This window comes from Phalacrocorax aristotelis, chromosome 8, assembly GCF_949628215.1.
Source record: "Phalacrocorax aristotelis chromosome 8, bGulAri2.1, whole genome shotgun sequence".
NCBI classification, from domain to species: Eukaryota; Metazoa; Chordata; class Aves; order Suliformes; family Phalacrocoracidae; genus Phalacrocorax; species Phalacrocorax aristotelis.
The window spans coordinates 36,028,057-36,048,384 of NC_134283.1; the positions used below are offsets into that span (position 1 = coordinate 36,028,057).

General features: G+C 57.2%; 1 protein-coding gene across 4 annotated transcripts; it reads left to right on the forward strand.

Annotated features, from left to right (window-relative positions):
- The first annotated feature begins 2,678 nt into the window (after positions 1–2,678).
- GRK6 (G protein-coupled receptor kinase 6) lies at positions 2,679–19,781 on the forward strand. 4 transcript variants are annotated; one of them, XM_075102490.1, is made up of 16 exons: positions 2,679–2,761; positions 7,215–7,310; positions 10,003–10,115; positions 10,438–10,515; positions 10,789–10,889; positions 12,163–12,255; positions 12,571–12,634; positions 13,273–13,413; positions 14,097–14,287; positions 15,087–15,124; positions 15,262–15,351; positions 15,440–15,648; positions 15,899–16,036; positions 16,288–16,425; positions 16,587–16,721; positions 18,272–19,781. In XM_075102490.1, exons 1-16 carry the CDS (start codon positions 2,758–2,760, stop codon positions 18,320–18,322), a joined length of 1,680 nt encoding a protein of 559 aa, XP_074958591.1. In that variant the 5' UTR covers positions 2,679–2,757; the 3' UTR covers positions 18,323–19,781. The 4 variants fall into 4 exon arrangements, with proteins under 4 accessions (XP_074958591.1, XP_074958590.1, XP_074958589.1 ...); XM_075102489.1 differs by lacking the exon at positions 2,679–2,761 and adding an exon at positions 3,850–3,972 and having other exon boundaries at positions 17,519–19,781; XM_075102488.1 differs by lacking the exon at positions 2,679–2,761 and adding an exon at positions 3,850–3,972.
- Positions 19,782–20,328: the final 547 nt, after the last annotated feature.

The window sequence follows — 20,328 nt, forward strand, 5'->3', positions numbered from 1 at the left end:
TCACCCCCCACACTCTTTGCAGCATAGGTGACCCACTGGAGGTGACAAGTTGTCATGGCAGTTCCAATGAGTCTGCAGTGCTGCCAGGCAGACCCCAGGTCCTCTGCACACCCTTGGCCCCAGCATCCTCTTGCACAGGGAACAGACCCCATGTCTGCTGTGGGGGGGATGAAAGCCCTGATGTGGCAGCATCACAGGCACCGGCCTGAGCTGACCGTACCACTGCAGCAGCCCAGTCCAAGCCCTGTGCCTCTCTGACGAGGCTGTTCCTCCAGCTGCCCATCAGCACGTAGCTGTGCTGAACTGCACTGTGGTGGCTCTGTGGAGGCACATATGTACCCCATGGTGGGGTATGAGGTCCGTGAGGCTGAGGCAGGACACCCAATATCCTGCTTGGGGATCTTGCTGCAGTAAGGAAAGGAGGAATGACATCCCAGTGCTGGAAAGGCCTTCCTCCCTTGGGAGAGTGTGGGAGATGGGACCATGTGGGAACAGGCTCTGGCACAGCTCAAGGTGCAAGGGTCATGAGGGCAACCATGGGGTGAAGACCTGGGGGTAACCACATTCCCCCAGGGGCAGCAGCTGCCCTGTGCCCACCCTGCCTGGCTCCCTGCCCTGCTCTGCACAGAAACCCAGGGATCAGGGGCCGCACTCCACTTCTCCAGCTTTGCTGCTCAAAATAGAAAATCTCAAAACATCAGACTTTCACTCAGCTAAAAACAGCCGCCGGCGCCTGGGAGCTGGAGCCTAAGGAACGCTGGCCCCCATCAGGCCCTGCCAGGGCGGATGCAGCTCGACCACAGAGTCCAGGGGGCTGAAAGGGATGGGGGTACTCGCAGCAGTGAGCACCTGCAGGCCATCCCCTGTGCCCGCTGGCCCTGTGTGTGGAGGCTCATGACATGAGCTTTGGGACCAGTGGAGGCTCCCAGTGGGGACTGTGCCAGGGCAGGGTCCTGGTGTTGATCCCCCGGAGGCGGCCAGCCCTGGCAGTTGGAGCTGCGCTGGCGCTGTCTGCGGAAGAAGCTGCCCTATCGCTGCTGCCTGGCTTCCCCTCCCGTGGCTGCCTTTGCCTTTTCACAATTAAACAGCATTTTCCTTCTAAAAATACCTAGGGAGATGAGGGCGCCTGATGGGGACTCAGCAAGGCCAGTTTGGTCGGCAAGAAGTGGCACTGAGGGGCACCAGCCCTGTGGGCAGCACCCTGGAGCCCTGCTGTGCCCTGGCTCGTGCACCCATCCCTTACCCTTGCCTGGCACCACTGGGGCTGGCCAGGGGACCAGGCACCATCCGTCCTCCTGGGCATGAATGCACAGCTCTGGGACAGTCACAGGGCAGGCAGGGCTGGGGACCAGCTGGAGTGGAGGCATGCAGGGACACCCCTCCTTGGGCAAGGAGATGCCGGCACTTCCAGCCTGTGCTGGCATCGGGACAACATCCAAGCCACCAAAGGGAATTTGAGGTTGATGTCCAAAACATCAAATCCCAAGGGCTGGTTGGAATCTGGGAGTGCCTGCGCCCCCTTTCACCCCAGGCCCTACCGGGGTGCTGGGGCACTCCAGGAAGAACTCCCCCCACTGAGCATCTCCCACTGTATTGCCATCCAGTATAATGTGCTGCCTGCAGAGGGGTCCAGCAGCTCACTTCATCTGTCCACAGTGGCTCTTTCCATCCCAAGTTTCTACAAAGTCTGTTTTATCCACCACAGTGTGACCCTTATTCCTGCCCCTCTTGTGAGCCGCCGTGACCCCAGTACCGCTGGCAAAGCAGCACCCCTCAAAGTGCTGATTAGTCCTGCCCAACTGCAGCACCTGCGTTTGTCTGCCTGGAATTGCATCCTGCATTTTCAGGTTCTTTCCTCAATTTCTCAAGATTATTTTCAATTACTCCTCTGACAGGCTCGCGTTTGGAGCCCTCTCCCTCTCCAGCCACATCTACTCTGCAGAGCTAAATAACAGAGTGCCAGTTCCACTACCTGGGCTGCCACTGGCTCTGCTGGGGACACCAGAACCCCTCTGGACACTCATGCTGCTCTGGCAGTGCCCCATGGCCAATGACTCTTGCCGGTGGTGGGAATGGTGCTCCAAAATGCTGCTGGGTAGAAACCGAAAGTAGCAACCTCAGAGTTAAGCGTGCAAATGCATGGAAACAAAGTAATTGCATTTGAAGCTCAAAATAAGTAAGTGCCACCTTTAAAAGGGAAGCAGCTCTAAAAGAAGAAAGCTGGCAGTGTGAGCTCATCCCTCATGGCAGAGTGATACAGGAGATCACCTCCAACATACGGCAGAGCAAAGCATCCTCCTCCTCATTGTCACTGCAGGTTCATAACCAGAAGATGCGATGCCTGATCTCCCATGGATGCTGAAGGGCCTGGCAGACCACAGTCGGTACTGACTCCGCAGGTAATGAGTGCCTGGAATAATTACTGCTATAATCAGCTTCACTACAGTCTGAGGACATGAACCTCTTCCCTCCTGCTCACTAGTACAGCCTGGCCAAGCAGTGCTCGAGGCCCAGCCTGCCCCCCGCCCCCCGGTCACCTTTAACAGAGATTGGTGGAGGGAGCTGCCCATCATCACATGCTCCTCCATGCACGGCCACCGCCAGCCCCCCACCTGGAGCAGACCTGCTGCCACCAGCCACTGCATGCAAGGCATCACCTGGGGGCTGGAGCAAGAGTTGGGAGCCATCAGAAGGTAGAGGGGACATCCGCACCCAAGAACCAGAAGGAGCAGAAAGTGGGACAGGCACAACTTGCTAATGGGTAAGAGGGTTAATGAGCAGTTTTACATCCAGAAGCGGGGCAGGTCATCTGTAGGGCTGAGAGACCACCAAGGGGTGCTGGAGGAAGACAGAGCTCTGCTCAGAAATCCATGACTTATTTGTTGGGGAGAGGCTCCCCCACCACAGCTTGTCTTCAGACAGGGTAAGGCTGTTGCTAATCGAAGTAAAAAGAGTGCTTTCAGAGCAAATCAGCAGAGGGAAGAAACCTGCAGGAGCAGCAAGAGGAGTTCCAACACCAGAAGGGCACACTAGCAGCTGCCAGGGCCACCCCCAATGCCACGGGCACCAGGGGATGAGGAAACCCCAAACCCACACCGCAGCGGTGACAGGGCACAGCAGCAGAGCTTGCATCACCCGGTGCAGGGATTGACCAACACCGGACATGTGCCCGCCTGGGAGCCTTTCCTGCTGCCGTCGCAAACACAGGGCCAGGCTGCACAGAGGGGGAGCCCCCCCAAAACGCGTAACTGGAGCGTAGCGTGAAAGGAGCGCAGGACACCTCAGACAGGGCTGTTGGCCACCGGATCCCTGGCTCGACAGGCATCTACGACAGCCTAGGCTCACTCACCCACACCCTCTAAGGCGCCCACTCCTCCAGCATCTCTTTATACCTGCTCGCTCGCCCCACCCCCCCGAAATGCCCCTATCACGACCGAGCCAGCAGCAGAGTGGCAGCTCTTCAGCCAATCAGATACCGCAGGAGGTGGATCCCAATATGTGGTGGATGCGGTTGACACTCGCCCAATCTGTTCCCCGAGCAGCAGCAGCGCTCGCTGAGTGACACCTCGCTATCCAATCAGCACCCGCTCCCTCTTCCCTGCAGGGCTTCGCCCAATGGCCGCCGGGTGACGCGCGCTTCTCTCTCCCCCTCGCGCCGTCCCAACCCCGCCCCCCCGCCGCGGGGCCAACGGGAGGGCAGAGGCGCGGCGGAGGGGGCGAGGCTTTCGGGGGAGGGAGAGGCTGGACCAATGGAAGCGCGGCGCGGGAGGAGCGTGGGCAGGCATTGGCGGGCTGGGCGCGAGTGGGCCGGGCGCGGCGGCGTTGGGGGGCAGGCGGCGGGGCGCGGGCCGAGCGGCGGGGAGCGGCGGGGAGCGGCGGGGAGCGGAGCCGGGCGGGAGGCGGCGGCGCCGCCCGGGCCCATGGAGCTAGAGAACATCGTCGCCAACACCGTCCTCCTTAAGGCCCGCGAAGGTGAGCGGTGGCGCCGGGCGGACGCCGGTCCCCGGGGCTGGGACGGCGGGGAGACGACAGGCCTGGGGCCGCGGAGCGAGCCCAGCGCCCGGGAGGTGCCGGCCGGTGCTGCCGGGAGCCGGGAGGTAAACGGCGCAGGTCGGGCACCGATCGTCTCAAGGGCTCTCGGCCCGGAGTGAAGCCCCGGCGCCAGTCGCTGCGCCGGGCGGGCGGGGGTTGCTCAGCGCCCGGTGCCCCGTGTCCTCCGGGGGTGCTGAGCGCTCCCGAGGGTCCTGCCGCCTCACTGGGTAGAGACCGCCCTGCAGCCCCCTGCCTCCCACCGGTGCCGGCAGCCTCCGGCCTCACCCCGTCCAGGTGAGGCCCGAGGCGGCTCTCGCTCCTCTGGCGGGGTGGGGGCAAAGCAGTTTTAGTTGAAAAAGTTGATTTCAGGCCGGTAAACTGCTGCTTCCCACCCAAGTGCCGATCCGAAACTGCAGCGGTGAGCCGCAACCCGCCGCCGCCGCCGCCTTCACACCGGCCCTGGCCCCTGCTCCGCTCCGCGCCAGGGCCTTGGCCGTGGGGCTGCAAACCTCCTGCAGCTCCGGGGGTCGCAGCTGAACTCCACGGGCACGGCGGGGGATGCAGCCTGCCCTGCAGAGAGGCCTCGGGGTGGCTTAAGGGGAGAGCTGGGAAGTGTGTCATGCAGGAGCCTGGTCCGTCGCAGAGCAGATCTGATTCTGCCACACACCGGGGAATTCATTAGACCGCATAAAGTGTCGGGGAAGTGCGGTCCCTCCTGGCCCGCGGTGTGCAGCTGGCCAGACCAAGCCATTTCGGAGCCTGAGGGGCCCACTGAAATCTCGTTAGAGGGTTTTAGAGATTAGATTTGTGGGAGCAAAGAGCAACGAAATTAAATCTACACAGGCAGAAACATTTTTGAGCCACTTGAAAATCAGGCTTAGTGTAGGTACTTCAGGCACGGTGACCATGGTGGACCATGACATTATGGTTGATAATGGCAAGGTCCAAACAGTGGCATTTGTGACCTCTAGACATGAGACCCTGCTTCCCACAGAGTGAGTGACCAGGAGACCGGCTCCTGTTGTGCCTTCAGCAGAGCTAAGTTTGGTCGCTGATGCAGAGTGAGGTGTCGGACAGCTGGTGCTGTGCTTCCCAGTGCTCCTCTGGTGCCTCAGCCTTGGCAAGCGGTGGGCAGTTTGGCTGCAGGCGGATACAATCCACCGGCACACTCATGCCAGACAGTTCGTGGCCTGTGAGAGCTGCAGGTGGCTGTGCTGCCTGTCCGCGGCTCTCCCACCCATGGGTGGGTGGCTGCAGTAGCCGCTGGGGCGAGCTCTGCAGCCTGTGTGACAGGAAGAGAGCTGCTTTTCTGGCCAGATCCAGCAGCACCAGGTGCCTTGCTCCAGCCCAGTCTTTTTTGGAGCCTCCTGGTTTGGTGTGGGAGTGCGGAGCTGAGATCGCCCTGGATGTGGTGGTGGGGCTGCTGGCAGCTATCTTCAGCTGCTGCCATGTGCTCTGTGTTTCCTTCAAGCTTCTAGGAGGGTTTGGCCCAGGGAAGGTGATGGATCCTTCCCCTGTTGTCCCCCTTGCCTGCTGGCCTCCGGCAGAGGGACAGCAGACCAGCTTTGAGGTACACCAAGCTCTGAAGCTCCAGGTAGAGGTGGCCCACCCCTTGCCCCATCCCCAAAATGGGGGTACTGGGAGGTTGGTGTGCAGCAGGCAAAATCCCTGCTGGGCTGCTTGCTGCGGTGCTGAGAGGGTGGGGGAGAACCATGTGTGAAGGGCTCTGGAGCTTCCTTTAAAAGCAAACAACTTGAGGAAATGCAGGCTGCTGGTCCTCATCCTCCAGGTGCTGTGGGGCATTGCTCTCCCTTTCCCTGAGCACTTGTGGGGTGAGGGTGGCTTGTCCTCTCGTGCCCTTACTTAGCTGTCCCCATCTGTTTCATTGCCACAAGCCATGGCTGACAAGAGGTGTCTGTGCTGCTGGTTTCTTCCACCCCTGCTTACCCTTGAGTCACTTCCTTCCTGAGTTTGTACAGTCGTGCAGCCCAGCTGCTGGTGCAGGGCAGATGTAGTGCAGCGACCCACAGCATGCCAGGGGCTCAGACGTGGGGCTGGCCCTGTAGAAGGCTGGCTGTGATGGCCCACCTGCCTGTCCAACCAAGGCCTCCTGTGGCGCAGGGAGTTGGATGCCAGGGACTGTGTCTAGGATTAGGGGCTGAATTGCATCTGCAGTGGAGGAAAGTGTTATGAAAGTGTTTCTCAAGAACTGATAAATGATATTCAACCCCCTGTGATTTCAGAAAGCTGTGCTTTGACCCAACTCGGCAGGGTGGTGTGATGTATTTCCAAAGGGAGGTGGGAGATTGTGTGTCTGTGTTGGCACCCGGCAGGGGGAAAGCAGTCCCAGGAGGTTGACTGATTCCAGCAATCAGGCGTACAAGTATTTCAGTACTTGGTGCTTGCTATGATGTAAATTTTTTGGTCTATCTAGAAGCTTTCCCACCCTGTCCTACAGCACTGGGCATTTACTTCAGCAACTGAAGTGGGAATAATATCTAGTCCTTGGATCTCGATTTTCAGAGGCTGGCTTATCTCTGGAGAAAGGTGGGAGTGGCCCCACTTCACAGGTGGGAAACTGAAGTGATGAGCCCCGGGCAATGCAGTGAGTTGTCTGTGGAGCCAGGATTAGAGCAGGAATTCCTGTCTCCCAGCTTCGTGTCCTCTCTCTGAGAGCCCCTCCCTGGAATAAGCGATCAGTCTGGAATGAGTAGGTGGCATGAACATCCTTACTACAGCAGGAATGCTTCACACCAAGCAAGGCTTGGCCTCGGGAGGTGATTAGTTATGCAGAGGTCCTGAGGACAGGCCTGGGAGCCAAGAACTGTTGTGCAGGCGTAGAGTAACCTCTGGGTTTAGGCACTCCTGCCCCTGCCCTGATTATCCAAACTTAAATATGAGTCACTGAGATGTCCAGGTGAAAGGTCTTAGTGTTCTCGATTGTGACTTTGTTCAGCAGCCAGAGTGGTTGGTCCATTCACTTCCTCTGGCAGTCAGAAGCTCTAGTGCTTTTGTTCCACCAGCCAGGGGCGGCAATACCGCTGTGGTCTTGTTCTCCTTGCCTGGGCTTGCTCATGTAATTGGACAAGAGGGTGTTTCCTCTCTCTGCTCCTGGTAAGGCTAGGCTGAAGTTGGATGTCCTTGCTTCATAACTCATGGTACCGATTTTGTGTGCCCTGCAGGTGGTGGTGGAAACCGGAAAGGCAAGAGTAAGAAATGGCGCCAGATGCTGCAGTTCCCCCATATCAGCCTCTGTGAGGATCTTCGACAAACCCTCGGTGAGTTGCGGGGGCTGGTGGGAGCTGAGCAGTGCCCAGGCTCCACTCCCGAGCAGGGCTGGTGGGTGAATGTGTGTGGGTGTTGTGCACCCAAAGCTGGGTGCATGTGAAGGCAGTTGAGTCCCACGAGAGTCAGGGACGTGTAACAGGGCATGTGTTGGCCAAAACCCAGCCAGGATCACTCGGACTTTGGGGTGTAGGAAAGGAACGATGGTTGGGTAAGTCACAGCTGCATGGCACTCACTGGATAGTGCCTGTTGGTGCACCACGTGCCTTCCAGACCGTGATGAGCTTCACTAGAGGTATGCACCCTTCTCTGTACAGCAGACCTGCTCGGTATTGCAGAGCTTTGGAGCATCACTCTGATGGCCTTTGCATAAATAACAAAGGTCCAGCTAACATCTTCTGGATGCCCTGGCTGGGATTCAGCCCTGCCCTGCAGACCTCGGCTTCTAACACTAATGCAGCAGCTTTACTCGGGTAAACCTGGGTTCTTGCTGTGTGGTGTGGATGAGAATTGTACAGTTGGGCAGGGCTTGGCCTGTCATTTTAATACTGCATTTTGTATTCTTCATGGTTTTAATATTGTTCGTGCAGCAGACTTGGTCCTGAGATAATGTGAAATTGTTTTGGGGCACAGAGGGTGAGAATGCTCTGCTTCTTGGGAAGGGGAGAGCTTGTTTAAGTTGTCACTCTGGATTCAGCTGCCAGCTGGAGAGGGCCACAGCGCTGGCCTTGTTTCAGAGCAGGTGTCACTGGGCTGAGTGGGTTTGGGATGTTTCTGCAGCTCCAGTGCCCAATTCCACCCTGGCCAGGGTTTCCAGGTCCTGGCAGCCCTAAGGAGAGGAGTGGCTCCCTTTGAGGGCACATGGGACTGTAGCACTTGAAATAAACCAACCTCCATCATCTACACTGTAACATCCAGCCTCACAACACCCTGGTTCTGCTGCTGTGTATGCCATGCACCACCTGGTGCCGGCTTTGCAGCCAAGGGTAGTTAGATAGAGACTCTCGCCTTGGTTTTGCTGCAGACTGCCTCTCTGGAGCAAGTTTTGAGAACTGAACATAGCTCTGGCCTGGGCTCTCCTTGCAGCTCCTGTCTTGGCCATCTCAACTCCTGTCTGCTTCTCTGACTTGTGTGCCCTCAGCAGAGCTTTCCCCCAGCTGAGGCCCATCCTCTGCCTGCAGCAGCCCTTCCTGTGGGTGGCATGACACATACACATGTTTTCAAGCACTGAACTTCACCTTTGTTGTGCTGCCCGTTTGCTGGTGGTGAGTGCTGGTGGTCTGTCTGTCTCTGCTGTCCCGCTGCCTGGGACAATGACCTTGTAATGCTTTGGGAAGCAAGTCCCTCCCTGCGGCTGGCTGTCACTGCCTGTATCCCCACTTCCCCTTGTGGAGGCATGTGAGAAGTGCTTCTAGCCCAGGTGGTGGCTGCCTCATTTGGCTTCCCCATGGGAAAGATGGCCCTGTTCCTTGTGCTTGGGTTACTCTTTGGCTGGAGTGGTTTTGTTTTCCCCTCGCAGCCTGCTAGAAAGGCATTTCTTTCCTATTCCAGAGGCTTGGCAGGACCATGGGCATGATGGGCTGGTTGCCCACTGCAGAATTAAGCTTTGTATGCCCTGGCTGCAGGGAACAACCTTGTCTGAGCCTGGGCAGCAGCAAGGGCAGCTGAAAGCTTCTGATCTTGCCAGCAGCAAGCTCTCATCCTCCCCAGCTGAAGGGAACTCCTTCCCCTGCAGACACAAGGAAATTGGCTGGTGTGGTGGAGCTGGCAAGGCAACCTCCTCCCCCACCGCAGCCTCCCGGTCTCTGCGCTCTTGTGCACCCTCAGGAAGCCACAGCTTCCTCGGGAGAAACTACTGCGTGGGGAGGGGAAGGCCGGCAGTACCCAGCCCCAGGGAGTGCAGGAAGATCCCCTGTGAGCTGGTGGACAGCTGCACATGTGCACCCCAGGCAGCCTGCAGCCCTTGGGGGCAACAGCTGTGACAGAAATCTGTTCTGGCCCGCAATCAGACAACATCTTATGAGTGGAAGGGGAGCTAAAAAAAGCAGAGAACTGGAAGTGCTCTGGATAGGCAAAGGGGTTTGTGCATGGGCTGCCAGACTTCAGAGAGGGGTAGGAGGAATCAGCAGCGAAGCTGAGCTCCGGAAGTGGCTGTCCCATGGAGTGGGGGGTGTGTCTCATTGCTGTGTGCAGCATTAACAGGACATCTGTGGAAATGATGCCCCCCTTTTTGATGCTGCTGCTTCCATCAGGGCCTTTGGGAATTCGAGTGGTTTGTAAGAGTCATCAGAGCAACTCTTGGCCTGGACAATCTGCCTCAAAATAAGCTCAGTGTGTTCCATGGAAAGTTCAGTGTATGGAGTAGTCAGTCAGTCTCCTGGGGAAAGGTTTAGGAAGAGAGCTTCTGGGCAAGCAGAAGACACCAAGTTCCCTTGCTAGAAACAAGAGGGGCAGGCTGTGCAGAACAGCAGGTCAAACCTCTTCCAGGGAAGAGGATCTTCCATGGGGGAACATAAAAGCTTCATCACGCCTCTTGTCCCTGTTGGGTGTATTTCACTCTCTTGGGAGCCTCAGGCTGGTGGGACCTGTGAGCAGCCAGCTGACAAGTCGCAAGCCTCTCCACCACGTGTGGGCTGTGGCTGCTTCTGGGAGGTTGGCAATGAGTGGTCTTCTCCACATTTGCAGAGCGGGACTACCACAGCCTATGTGAGAAGCAGCCTATTGGGCACATGCTCTTTCGGCAGTTCTGCGAGACGCGACCTGAGCTGTCACGCTGCGTCAAGTTCCTGGATGCTGTGGTAAGAGCAAAACCCGTTGGGCTTCCTTGGGGGAGGCAGGGATGTTCCTGGCACCCTCGGCATGCACTGTTTGGCCCTGGGTGCTCTGGCAGTTTCCAGGTAGTTCTGAGAACATAGGGTTTTCCTGAAAGAAAAACCTCTGAACTGCAGTTTCTCCAAGACAGGGCTGGGCCTTTGCTAGGGAGCTGTTTGCTGGAGATCTGGTTTTCCAGGAAAGCACGGGAAACCTTGGGCAGAGGGTGTTACTGCTCTGCAGCTGTTGCCCAGTAGCAAGGCTTAGTTCCTGGCTGGACCTGTTCCTCATGCTGTTTGCTCTGTGCAGGCAGGGTACGAAGTGGCTCCAGATGAGAAGCGGAAGGAATGTGGGCAGCACCTGATTGAAAAGTACTTGAAGCCAAACGTGAGTAAGAGGGTTGTGTTTGCTGCCTGCAATAGCAGAGCAGTTGGAAAGCTGACGGCTGTCATTACCCATGTCCTGCCATAGTGAATGTACTGGGCAAGATGTTGAGGGCACAGTACAGAGCCACCCCACTACCTCACAAGCAACCATTGCTGCTTTTCCCACTGGCTCTAAAGCAGATGGGCGCCTGTGTGCTGTTATTGTGGGCTTCTGCTTCCTGGGAGAATCCTTGTACTATGCTCCCTATTTCTGACTCCATCCCTTTGTCCCCAGAGTGAGGACCATGTGCCTGAAGTCCCCTCGCAGCTGGTGGATGCCTGTTGTGAGAGGCTGGAGCAGGAACCTTCCAAGGAGCTCTTTAAGGAATCCACTAAGTAAGTTGGAGGGCTGGGGCCTGCCTGCAGGTCGCACCACAGCATGGGGCAGATGTTCCAGCTAACTTGCCTTGTCCCCCGTGGTCCCTTCCTCCAGCAGAGCGAGGGCTGGTGTAAGGCTGGGGCCTGGGGAGTTTTGGGCTAGCAGTTTGCAAATGCAAGGAGCTCCCATGGGTTCTAGGAGCCACAAGCTGCTGCAGAAACCTCTCACTCCTCTCGGGCTGCCATGGGTCTGAGCTGCCATTTGGGAAGACCCCATTTCAGCAAGCCTCAGCATCTGGCCATGCTGTTCCTAGTCTTGTGCCAGGATCTTGTAGGCATCCACAGAGCAGAGGTGATGGCCGCAGTCCTGGAGCCAGCTGTCCTCTCCTGCTGGCCACAGTTGTGGCCATTGTGATTAGGTTACACTGGTTGTTGCTGCAGGGATCTAAGGTCACTTCTGTTCTCATCACAGAAGCAGTGGCTGAAGTCCTGGCTCTGGGTACAAAGCAGAAGCTGTTAGGCAAACTGGGCTTACGGTCTCCACCCCTCCCTGAACAGTAGCTGGAGCACGTCACCTAATCGAGTGCAGGGCTGTGGCAGTGGGTTTGCTGCAGTCTTCTGGGGAGCATTAGCTCTGTGTGTGGTAACTAGTGTCACTGTCTGAATGCAGAGCCTCCAGGCTGGGCCCTGCCTGCTCTTGGCATGCTCTGAAAAGGAATGAGCCTGTCCGCTTTTCCTTGATGCATGTCTTCAGTCTAGACACTGTGTCTAAGGCTCTTTACTCTGCTGGGCAGCCCTGGCATCGGTCTCCAAGGCAGTTAGCGTTCTTGAGCAGGATCCCCTGTGGCCTTTTGTGCTGGATATTAATCTGAAAGTGAACAACTCAGCGCCTGGTGCTGAACATTGCTAGCAGCTTTCGGCAGCTGATTACAGCCTTGTGTGCACGTTTGCCCTGTAAGCTGAGGGGCAACTGCAAAGAGTCCCATCATCCCCTTTTGTCCCACAACCTGGGCTGGTGCTGAGAGGCCACAATTAGCAGTGCCAGCCCAGTCCCAGCGTGCTGTGTTCATCACAGTGGTACCTCCAATGCGCTTTTCTTTTGCATCAGGCTTAGTGCAGAGAGTGGGCTTTCTGGGATAGGGCTGCATGGGTGATTCAGCACCAGGCTGGGTGAGGGGATAGCAAAGTGACCGGGCTCTCGAGCCTGTTCACCTCCTCTTCCCTGGACTGCTGACCTTTTCCACAGCTGTGATTGGCTCTCAGCAGCCTTACTGGCTCTGCTCTCTCCTAGGCTTATTCATGACTACCTGAGTGTGGCTCCCTTTGCTGACTACCTCGACAGCTTGTACTTCAACCGCTTCCTGCAGTGGAAATGGCTGGAACGGTAATGCTCCCTGGCATCGCTAGGAGACCTGCACCCTACTCACATGGGCTCCCTGAGGGGTCCCTCAGGCTCCTTCACATGCTGGGCCCTGGCAGGAACCAGGGGCCTGGCCTTTGCCTACTCTTGCTCTCCTTCAGGGCCCTTCATCAGCACCATCAGTAGCCCCAGCCTTGCTTGCCTTGCAGGGAAGCAAGGTCTGCTTGAGCAGAGGTTTTGGGATGGGCCACAGTCTCTCAGGCCAGGACATGGGGTGGTTTGGGCTTCAGCCCATGCTCTTTCTGCTCCCACCTCACTCCAATTTCCTTTCCCTCACAGGCAGCCAGTGACCAAAAACACTTTCCGTCAGTACCGTGTGCTGGGCAAGGGCGGTTTTGGGGAGGTGAGTGATCAGCATTTCCTCTGCATTCGGGGTACCAGGCAGCCACCGTTGCTTGCTGCCGGATGCAGGCCTGGGCTGGCCATCAGGATGCCACAAGCTGCTCCAGCACCTGGAGGCAGGTGCTGCTGGCTGGGGAGGCCCTGTGCTGGGCACTGCTGTGCTCTGGGCATTGCATGATCCGTCACTTCCCTTCTGAGGGGCAGGAGCCCCCCTTCACCAGACATTGGAGGTGTGGAAGATGTTGCACAGGGTAGGTAGCATGTGCCCTGTGGTGCATACTGCTGCCTGGGCAGAGAGTCAGGTCTGTTCCCAGTGTCCTGGCAGGGGAAGTTGCACTCCTGAAAACTGTCACTGTCAGGCTTCCTTCTGCTTCTAGAGTGGCCTTCTGTCTTCCCAGGCACTAGCCGTGGTGCTGCTACAGGTGGCAGGGGCATCACAGCTCTCTGCTGCTTGTCTGTGACATCTGGAGATGTCGCTGTTCCCTGTGTTCTTGCTTTGACAACGGGCTTCTTGGTACACTCAGAGTGAGGCAGGGACAAGGACACCTTTGCCTTCCCATGCCTCTTCCTGAGAGCAGAACCTAGACCCCCACCCTGGAAACAGCAGCAGGAGGGTGCTGAGCTTTGTTCCACTTCCAGGTTTGTGCCTGCCAAGTGCGTGCCACAGGGAAGATGTATGCCTGCAAGAAGCTGGAGAAGAAACGGATCAAAAAGAGGAAAGGAGAGGCCATGGCCCTAAATGAGAAACAGATCCTGGAAAAAGTGAACAGTAGGTTTGTAGTAAGTACATAGGAATTGCTCTCACTTTGCTGTGGTGGTTGATTCTTCCTCCAACCAGCCAGCCCAGCACCTCTGTGCTCCTCACCCTGTGCAGAGAGGCAGGAGCAGGCCCTGCCCATGAGATAGGGTTCTGGCAGCTGCAGATCTCTCACAAGGCTGGGGTCTGGCAGGACCTCCTATTGCTTCAAAAAGATGCTATAAATGCCCCCAAACTGAGGCCCAAACACCCATCTGGTCTCACAGGCACTTTCTTAACCTCTGGGGCACAAGAAAGCAGCAAGAACTGTCTCTCCAGATAGCCAAGTGGGCAGAAGCCTAGCCCTGAGCTGTGTGGTGGAGAGCTTTCTCCCTGGCTGCACTGAGGTGTGGGCAGCCTGAAACCTCCCTTTACAGAGGATGCATCAGATGCTGCCCCAGGGTTGCTGTTGGGTGCTGGTCACTCCCAGAGGGAAGCAGTTCTGGCTCAGGGAAATAGTGTCCTCCCTGTCTGAGGAAAGCTGGGGGTATGCTGGGGCTGCTGGGCACTTCCATGTCCTCCCCCTATTTGCACAGCTACCTCTGCCAGCAAAGGCCCAGTCCTGCTGCCCATCAGTGGCTGCTTGGGTGACAAAGTACCCATCAGATCGTGGGCATATCCATCTTCCAGCTGTGTCTTCTAACAGCCTTTCTGCCCTGAATTGCAGGTGAGCTTAGCCTATGCATATGAAACTAAAGATGCTCTCTGCCTAGTGCTGACCCTCATGAATGGAGGGGACCTCAAGTTCCATATCTACCACATGGGAGAGGCTGGCTTCGAGGAGCCCCGGGCAGCTTTCTATGCTGCTGAGATCTGCTGTGGCCTCGAGGACTTGCATCAGGAGAGAATAGTGTACAGGTGCGCACTGCCTGGCCCCCACTGGGAGATCTTGTATGGGCTGCAGAAGCAAGAGGGTTCCTGCTGCTCTTACTAGCCCAGCTGGGTCTGTCTGCTCAATAAAATAAGCTCAGGCTTGAAAGCAGCACAGGGCTGGGTGAGAGGGGATCAGGAACAGAAAGCTGATGTCATGGGAGAGATTGGAGAGTTTAGCTTGGCTTCCTCATGCTGGTAAATGATCACTGAGAACAGGGCATGATCATGCTGTGAATGCCTCGAGGCAGGCACTTGGGTGCTTAACTCCCCGGGGAGTACTGACCCTAGAACAAAGGAGGGTAGACTGCCCTGATATGCTCAAGACTGAAAGCTGGGCAGGAGGGAGAACAAGCTGAATGTGTGACTGTACTTACCGGGTTGTGTGATGCGGTGTTAGGAATACCATGGCTAAACATGGGCGGAAAGTCCCTCCTAGTCATACCCTGTGCCTTGCCCTGGGGCAGGACAAGCAGAAGCTGCTCTGCTCCTTCTCTCTTGCATGGCCTGTGCCATAGCGAGTTCTGCACCTGCAAAGAGGGAATCAGCCACAGGCTTATTGCTTCCTTGTGGAGGGTTGAAGGTTGTCATGTCCTGCCTCTGCTTGGGAGGGGAGAGCTTGCAGGGCTAACTCCAGGGCAGGGGTGAGGGGAAGATTATCTGTGTGTCTGAGGCAGGGGCGTTTCATTCCTCTGCTGCTGATCTGTGGCTTTTTGAGATGTTGATGTTGCTTGTGTCCTTTGCTTTGACAACAGGCTTCTTGCTAATCGAGTCCTTTCCTTCCTAGGGACCTGAAGCCAGAGAACATATTGCTGGATGACCATGGTGAGTGCAGGGTCAAGAGGAGACCTGGCCCTGAGTCCTTTCTTCCTCTGCTGGAACCAGGGTTGCTCTGTGTTCTTGGCAGCTTCAAACATTGCCCCTTAATCTTGTCCTGTTAACTTGTGTCCTCCTCTGTGCAGGTCACATCCGTATCTCAGACCTGGGTCTAGCTGTGCATGTGCCGGAGGGCCAGACAATCAAGGGCCGGGTGGGGACAGTTGGCTACATGGGTAAGTGGCCCTGATTTAATCAAAAAGCGGTCTGACTGCACACATGCTTCCCCTGCCCTCACAAACCCTCTCCCCTGCTCCTATGTAGCCCCAGAGGTGGTGAAGAATGAGCGCTACACATTCAGCCCAGACTGGTGGGCTCTGGGCTGCCTGGTGTATGAGATGATCGAGGGACAGTCCCCCTTCCAGCAGCGCAAGAAGAAGATCAAGCGGGAGGAGGTGGAGCGGTTGGTGAAGGAAGTGCAGGAGGAATATTCGGAGAAGTTCTCGCCCTGTGCCCGCTCCCTCTGCACCATGGTATGAGTGTGCGTCCCTGTCACTTCACTCCCACCACCTCTGTGCACGCAGCAGAACATCAAGGCTGCTCCCTGCAGAGGTGCCGGTGGCAGCCAGGTGCCATTGGCTCTAATAAGGCAGCACAGGAGGGTCCAGAGAGCCTTAATTCCTCTCTCTCCGAGAGGCGTACTGCAGGAGCCCAGCCGACCTCAGGGCTGCTTCTGCCTGAAGCACCCTCCACCCAGGGCACAGATTTCTTTTTGTGTTGCAGCTCCTGTGCAAAGACCCTCTGGAGCGCTTGGGGTGCCGAGGAGCTGGGGCCAAGGAAGTGAAGGAGCACCCTCTCTTCAAGCACCTCAACTTCAGGAGACTGGAAGCAGGCATGCTGGACCCCCCCTTCAAGCCAGATGTAAGTGCCTGTCCATGTCATGACCTCTTCAGTCAATGGTGCTGTCAAGGGAAGCAGGAGCCCTGGGGTATCTCACCCAAGGAGATAGCGCCCATCCTCTTCCCTTTTGTTCCTGGAGCCTGGCAGAACAGGGGTGAAGCAAGTTCTCAGCTGCAGGGAGAGGGAGCCTAGGCTTGGCCAGGAGCCAGAGTTGTTTGAGGTTGTGGTATCTTCATGGAGCCTGGCATTAGAGCAGTCCTTGTGCTGTTTAGCCCCAGGCCATCTACTGCAAGGATGTTCTAGACATTGAGCAGTTCTCCACAGTGAAAGGGGTGGAGCTGGAGCCCACAGACAATGACTTCTACCAGAAGTTTGCTACAGGAAGTGTGCCCATTCCTTGGCAGAATGAGGTAAGTTTGCAGGACAGGTCTTTGTTCCCCACTTGTGCCCACCATGGCAGAGTGCAGTGTCCTGCAGAGTTTGTGCTGTCCCTGCTGCTCTTGCTCTCTGCTGGGCCCTCAGTGACAGGCTTTGTGTGGCAGTCGCTGCACCCATTTATGCCCTTTTCCAGATGATCGAGACAGAGTGTTTTAAGGAGCTGAATGTCTTTAGCACAGACGGCACAGTGCCCCCAGACCTGGACTGGAGAGGGCAGCCTTCTCCACAGCCCAAAAAAGGGTTACTCCAGCGCTTATTCAGCAGACAGGTAAGAGTTTGCCCGGTGTTCCCTCTGCAGCAAGTCCTCTAGCAGCAATGAGCCCATTCCTGCCTGTGCCAGGCAGATCTGACAGGGAGGTAGGCACAAGAGGGCAGCATGAAGTCACCTGCTGTGCTGGGTGGCCAGACTCCAGGGCTCTCAGGGGGACCCAGGCAAGGCTGCAGGCAGCTAGCCCTCGCCTGTCTGCCAATCCCAATGCTGGGGGAGTTGAAGGGACTGGGATGGAGTGTCCTGGCTAAATGTGCTGCAGTCACACAGGCAGAGGGGTGTTGTTGAATGCACTAAAATAACAAGTCTGCTCCCTTCCTACATGAATACTACCATCCCTGAAGAAGACCTTGCTCTTGGAATGCTCCTGGGTTTCCCAGAGCATTTCTGCCAGAGCTCGAGCAGGCAGATAGCGCACTGCTTTCAAGGGATGAGGAGAATGGAAATGTCTTGCAGCTGCTATGGGCTTGCTTGCCTGTCTGTCTCCTCTGCCCAGAACAGTCTTTGCCTTCTTTCCAGGACTGGCGAAGTCTGGGCTTCTGCCTCCCAACAGCTGCTTGCAGCTGTGGGACTCCAGCATGGTTGGCTCTGGGCCCGCTCTCAGCCACCTGGTGCTGACTCCTGCTTCCCCAACAAGCTCCAAGTTGTCCTTCACTGTTCAGTGGGCTGCCCTAGCCAGAGCCAGCCCTGGGCTGGGATACCCAGCCCTTTCTGAGGGAGGCAGGACCTGCCGGAGGATGGGCAGCTGCCTGTGGCAGGGGTTGAGCTGTGATTTGCCGCGTGTTTTCTCTTTCCAGAGGTGAGCAGTCTCTCCTGGCTGCTCTGCTCAGGGAAATACCTGGTGGCCCACGGACATGACAAGATCTGGGAAAGAGGAGTGTTGTCCTTCAGTACCTAACCCCTTACCCCAGCAGAGCACAAACTGCTTGTTGTTCTAACTGTCCCCTGAGCCACTAATCCTGCTTCCCTGCTCTTACTGCCTTTGTGGGGGAGGCCTTGCCCTCGGCTTGAGCCAAAGCTGCCCCTGCACTGCCGCTGCTGGGAGCTCTGCTCCCAGGGGGCTGTGGGAAGTTCCCTTTACTCCTCTCTTCAGATGTCCGGGACACACAGAAGGGTTGAGAAACGGTGAAGGGTTTGGCATTGCCCCATGCTCAGACTCCCACCCATTGCAGCAAAAAGGGCTTCAGCTGCTTCTGCGGCTGGCTGAGCCCTGAGCAGGGCAGATCATCTGTGCTGGCACTGGGCTGTCTCCCTGGGTGGCTGTAGTCCATGGAGACCATCTTCTTCCCAGCTTCTGAGCTAGTCAGCTGTGTGCTCACCAGTCTGTCTGCCAGGAGCTGAACCCCCAGCTGCAGCTTGACTGTTTCTCTGCAGACGGGGGTCCCCTCCAGCCCCTTGCTTCCACATAGCGCTCCCACATGCAGGCTGGGGGTGGCCTGGCCCTTCCCTGCCGGAGGGCAGCTGTAGGCTGGGTTGTGTGACTGTGCTCACCCTCTGCTTGCTGTGCTCCTCTCTCTCCCTCCTCCCTCTCCTTGCCCTTTTGACTTCAGGACTGTTGTGGAAACTGCAGCGACAACGAGGAGGAGCCCACCCGGCTGTAGAGCACAGCTTGTCCTCCAGCCCCTGGGAGCCCCTTACCTCTCTGGGTGCCCAGCAGAACAACAGCCCAGCCTGAAGGACAAAGGCAGCAGCGGCCCTGCAAGGTGGATTTGTTTACAGCTTTACACATCTGTATTTGAAGACTGTGAGGATGGCTCCAGGGCTGGCGCAAGCGCACAGCTCAGGCCAAGGTGCCTTTCGCCATGGGCAAGCCCTCATCCCTAAGACAGACTTGGACACTTCTGAATCTGCCGCTTGGGATCGTGCTGCTGCCGCCCACTGGCTGCTGCTCCCCTCCCGAGCCCAGGGTGGGAGGGAGGGATTGTGCCAGCGTGGGCCAAGGCCAGGCTGGAGCAGCTCTGCTGACACATTCCACAGTGCCAAAGCGGCACTGCAGGTTTGGTGTATATTTATATATGTTGGTCTGTATATATCACATGTCAGTTTTTAATCTGTAGGTGGGGGCCTGCAGTGCCCCCACCCTGTCACAGGCACAAATGTCCTATTGTGGGGGGAGCAACGCTCCCAGCTTTGTACCAGGGAGTCCTGGGCAGACTGTTCTGTGCCTTGAGGTGTCTAAAGCATCTTTCCTGGACCTTTCTGGCAGAGTCCATTGCTCAGCACCGAGGTACAGGAAACCACTGTGCCAAAGTGTCTACCATTGCATTCTGGCAGCAGAGCATCACTGCCTCATCACCACTTCCCTGTCTGTCAGAGCCTGCTTCCTCCTGCCTTGTCTCACACACGCTGCCAGCTTTAAGGAACTGATCCTGGCCCCTTCTCCAGACCGCTGGCAGGCTGCCTGTGCCACAGCAGGACTCAGCCGCTCCCACAGCACCTGCTCAGGAGGTCCAAAGGGTCAGTCTGATCTCTGGCGTGGTGTAGGATAGCCCCAGTGCAGTCCCACCAGCTCCAGACCAGCCATCTCTGCGTGCTGGGGATGCTGCTGTCCCCAGGCCCAGCTCTGTATCACAGCAGACGTGTAAGGGACCCTGTTCTTGGACAGCAAAGCCATAGTAAAGGGAATTCCCTGGCGTCATGCTGTGAGCTGTGACCCAAGAGTGAGTGGGGCTGGGAGCAGGCCACCTGCTGTGCTGGCTTAGCGTGCATCCCCAGGGGCTCTGGGGAGCCAGCACAGCTCCTGTGCCTGAGGGCAGGGCAGGACTGGAGGGGCCAAAGCCCTGCATGTCCCTGGGGAGCAGCACGGGGCTCAGCCCCCCCTCTCCATTCTGCTTGTCCTGTCCCCTTTTGTGCACACTCGTCGCAGCTGTGTCCCAAGCAATAACTCATCTCTTCTGTGTGTGTTTATGTGCATGCTTGTGTGCGTGCTGCTGCCTCGTGCTCAATCTGAGCCAGGCCCCCCGGGGGGGGCCAAGCACCTACTTGGACCTGTGGTATCATTTGCTTGCCTTGCACTAAAGTTGGAGAGTATTTAAATTTTTAACCTTTTGTTAAGCATAAGATTTGTCATGCTTTGTATTGCTGTTGTGTCAAAGGGGGCCTGCTCCTGGCCACACAGGGTTGGTGGCTGTGAGGAGGAGAGGAGCATGGACCTCTGTTCCTGAGCTGCTGTGGGCTCTGCTGGTGCTCCTGTCCTGCCAGGGAGGGCTGAGGCCGAGCCCTGGGGATCACGGGTGGCCCTCTGTGGCTTCTGCTGGGTGGTTTGGGTCAGTGCAGGGGCATGACAGGTACAAGGCCTTGTGCCATTTGGGTGCTTGTGTCTGCTGTGATCCCCTTTGGGGCATGTCCTGCCTCTCCCCTGTCTGCCCTCGACACAGCCCCTCCTGGGTTGTCAAGGGTGTGCTGTGGTGCCGGGGCAGAGTCCTGCTCTGCACTGCTGCTCTGGGGTGGAACTGTGCAGAGGGGTACCTTGCACCCACACAGGGCACTGCCTCCTTAGCCCAAGGGACAGCCCCTCCAAGGGGGGACAAGACAGGAGCAGGGTTAAGGTCACGACAGAGCGGCAAATCAGGGCAGCCTGTTCAGGGTGGATGCGGGGTGGGTTTGG